At 39.6% G+C, this 3,510-nt stretch overlaps 1 protein-coding gene across 1 annotated transcript in view; it reads left to right on the forward strand.

The window, feature by feature from the left end:
• Positions 1–3,510, forward strand: part of MGA (MGA, MAX dimerization protein) — an 89,871-nt gene that overhangs the window by 64,443 nt on the left and 21,918 nt on the right. Inside the window, exon 16 of the mRNA XM_012649125.1 lies at positions 269–1,779. Within this exon, the coding sequence (XP_012504579.1) occupies positions 269–1,779 (1,511 nt within the window). The remainder of the gene's footprint in view (positions 1–268; positions 1,780–3,510) is intronic.

Here is a 3,510-nt window from a genome sequence, read left to right on the forward strand (position 1 = left end):
ATTTCTTTCTATTTTTAGTAGAGACAGGGTCTCGCTCTTGCTCAGGCTGGTTTCGAACTCCTGAGCTCAAACAATCCGCCCGCCTCGGCTTCCCAGAGACCTAGGATTACAGGCGTGAGCCACTGCGCCCGGCCCAGAGTTGTTTTTCTTAGTGTCTTGTAGTCATCTGACCAAAAAGAAAAACATACTGTGGAAATCTTGATATGCACAGCGGTGATTTAAAATTTTCTTTCCTTTCTTTTTTTTTTTTTTTTAAAAAAACAACCAGGGTCTGTGGTGGGAATCCGGTTACCTGCTCCTTCCAAACCTTCTGAGACTCCACCATCTTCCACTTCGTCCTCTGCTTTTTCTGTCATGAATCCTGTAATTCAGGCTGTTGGTTCTTCAGCAGTGAATGTTATCACTCAGGCACCGTCACTGCTTTCCTCTGGACCTAATTTTGTGTCTCAGGCTGGCACATTGACCCTGAGGATTTCTCCTCCTGAACCACAAAGCTTTGCAAGTAAAACAGGCTCTGAAACCAAAATAACTTACAGCTCAGGAGGACAGCCTGTTGGTACAGCCAGTCTTATTCCTCTCCAGTCTGGTAGTTTTGCTTTGCTGCAGCTCCCAGGACAAAAGCCTGTTCCTAGCTCCATTCTTCAACATGTTGCTTCCCTTCAGATGAAGAGAGAATCCCAGAATGCAGATCAGAAAGATGAAACAAAGTCTATAAAAAGAGAGCAGGAAACTAAGAAGGCTCTGCATTCTGAAGGACAAGCTATAGACCCTGAGGCTAATATAATAAAGCAAAACTCAGGAGCTATTTTCTCGGAAGAAACCCTGAATGATTCCTTGGAACATGGAGGAGATCATTTGGATGAAGAATCCCTTACAGAAGTTGTTTCTGCAACTGTCAAACCTGCTGAGCACTCCTATATTACTGGGTCACATACAGATGAAGACTGTAAAGATGTTAATGAAGAGTGTGGGACTAGGAATCATAACAGTTCAAAGGAAAAACTGACCATTCTTGAAGTTAGGACCATTTCTGAAAAAGCCAGTAATAAGACAGTCCAAAATGTAAGTAAAGTACAGCTTCAAAAACTTGGTGAGGTGAAGGTGGAACAGCAGAAAGGATTAGATAATCTGGAGGAAAAATCAAATGAATTTCCAGTCATCTCTAAGGAAAGAAGTAAACTCGAATTTTCAGGGAGCAAAGTTGTGGAGCAGCAATCTAATCCACAGCCAGAGGCAAAGGAGAAGGGATGTGGAGACTCTCTGGAGAAGCACAGCATTAGGGAAAGATGGAGAAAACATCTGAAGGGCCCCTTGACACGGAAATGTGTTAGAACTTCACAGGAATGTAAGAAAGAGGCAGATGAGCAGTTAATTAAAGAAACAAAGACATGTCAAGAAAATTCAGATGTGTTTCAACAAGAACAAGGCATCTCTGACTTATTGGGAAAAAGTGGAACTACTGAGAATGCCAGAGTTTTAAAAATGGAATGTGATTCTTGGAGTAGGATTTCTAATCCTCCAGCCTTCTCCATTGTTCCTAGAAGAGCTACAAAAGGCAGCAGAGGGAATGGACATTTTCAGGGTCATTTACTACTACCAGGAGAACAGATAAAACTAAAGCAAGAGAAGAAGGGTAGGAGAAGCAGTGCTGACTTCACTGTTTTGGATTTGGAAGAGGATGATGAGCAAGATGAGAATGAGAAAACCGATGATTCTATTGATGAAATTGTGGATGTTGTTTCTGACTACCAGAGTGAGGAGGTTGATGATGTAGAAAAGGTGGTGAGCCCATTTTTATTGTGACTGAAACCTCAAGGATTTAAATGATTTATTAGAGACAGTAGCTTTTCCAGAAGATCAATAAGACCTAATACATTCTGTTGGATTCCTAGGTTTAGATCATGATTAAATGACTTTGTAATTTTTAGGTCATGTCAGTCAGGCAACATTTATTGAGCTTGTATGATTCATTGAGACTTGTCTGGTATTATGGGAAGGCTGCCTTAAGCCTTTGGGAGATAGGTGCTCGAGTCCCTACCAAGTTGAGTTTTTTAAAAAAAATCCTGAAATCATTATTCGCATTTGATCTCAGTTTCTGTGACATTTTCTATGTGAGGTGATTATATTATAGCTTTTCTGGTAGATGTAATAAGAAACAGGAAATGGGTGACCTTAGAACTGGAGGAAAACTTACCCACCTGCATTTTAGGGAGAGGTTTTCCTTTTTGGAAAAAAATTAAAAAATACCTTCCATCTAATATTTTAATATAATCCTGCCTTAAAGTTGCTTTTTAATTATCTCCTAAAATTAGTTGTTTAGTCTCTACAACTTATGTTCTAGACTTTGGTCATCATCCTTTGTAATACGACCTATATAGTTTTTTATTTTCCTGAAATACTTTTATAGGCTTCCTATTTAGGATTGTATTTACTGAACTAAATAACTGTAAGTTGGGTATGATGTAGGGAAGGAGTTGGACAAACATTTTCTGTAAAGGGCCAGATAGTAAGTATTTTAGACTTTGCAGGCTAGATGGTTCTCTGTTGCAACTAATCAACTGCTGTTGTAGCATGAAAGTAGCCATAAGTGAACGAGTGTAGCTGTATTCCAGTAAAACTTCGTTTACAAAAACAGGTGATGCTCTGTGGTTTGCTGACCCCTGACATACAGTCTGATGTAAAACATAAGGAGACCAGAGCCAGGTGCCTGTGGGGTGCCCTGGAACCTAAACTCTGTCCTCTTCAACAGCAGATGACAGCCCTCTGCACTGATTGTTATGCAGCTGGTTGTTTTAGAATCTCACTTGAGATCATTCAGCCTCTTTGTTATCTGGTCCTTTTCTGTTAATGCCTAACTGCCTTAAGCAGATAAAATATAACAAAAAGATTAGTATTTTAAAACCCTAAAATGTTTAAATGTTCTAATGTTCCTCTATCGCCTGTTTCTGTACCTCAGTTGTCTCATTTGTAAACAAGGATCTAGCTCTAAAATTGGATAATTCTGTATGCATTTGCCTTATATTCTCTCTATAGCCTAATCCTTTTCAAGGATGGATATCTGTAGGTAGCTGAAGAATCTAAATTCATTGAGTTTAGGAGTTATACTGTAGATCTTACTGTGTTTTTTGCAGTCTCCCATTGTAAGTCAGCCCAGGTAAACAGCAGACCAAAAAACAGTCCAGCTTTAAAACCAGTGAAAACTATTGCTGTCAGTGGAACTGACTTAATAGAACCTTTAGAGTGTCTTAATCATCCAAGGAGGCATTGCTTGAATGTACTAATAGAGAATGAGACAAACAAGTTACACTGTTTTTTTAAAGTAAGGGTGTTACATTAAGTGATCTCTAAAATCTAAATTCTACATTGTATTTATGTGCATTTCCCACACCTATGGTTTGTTTTTTTTTTGGAGACAGAGTCTCACTCTTTTGCCCGGGCTAGAGTGCCGTGGCGTCATCCTAGCTCACAGCAACCTCAAACTCCTGGGCTCAAGCGATCCTCCTGCCTCAG

Source organism: Propithecus coquereli, unplaced genomic scaffold (genome assembly GCF_000956105.1).
Source record: "Propithecus coquereli isolate 6110/MARCELLA unplaced genomic scaffold, Pcoq_1.0 Scaffold3, whole genome shotgun sequence".
Classification (NCBI taxonomy): Eukaryota; Metazoa; Chordata; class Mammalia; order Primates; family Indriidae; genus Propithecus; species Propithecus coquereli.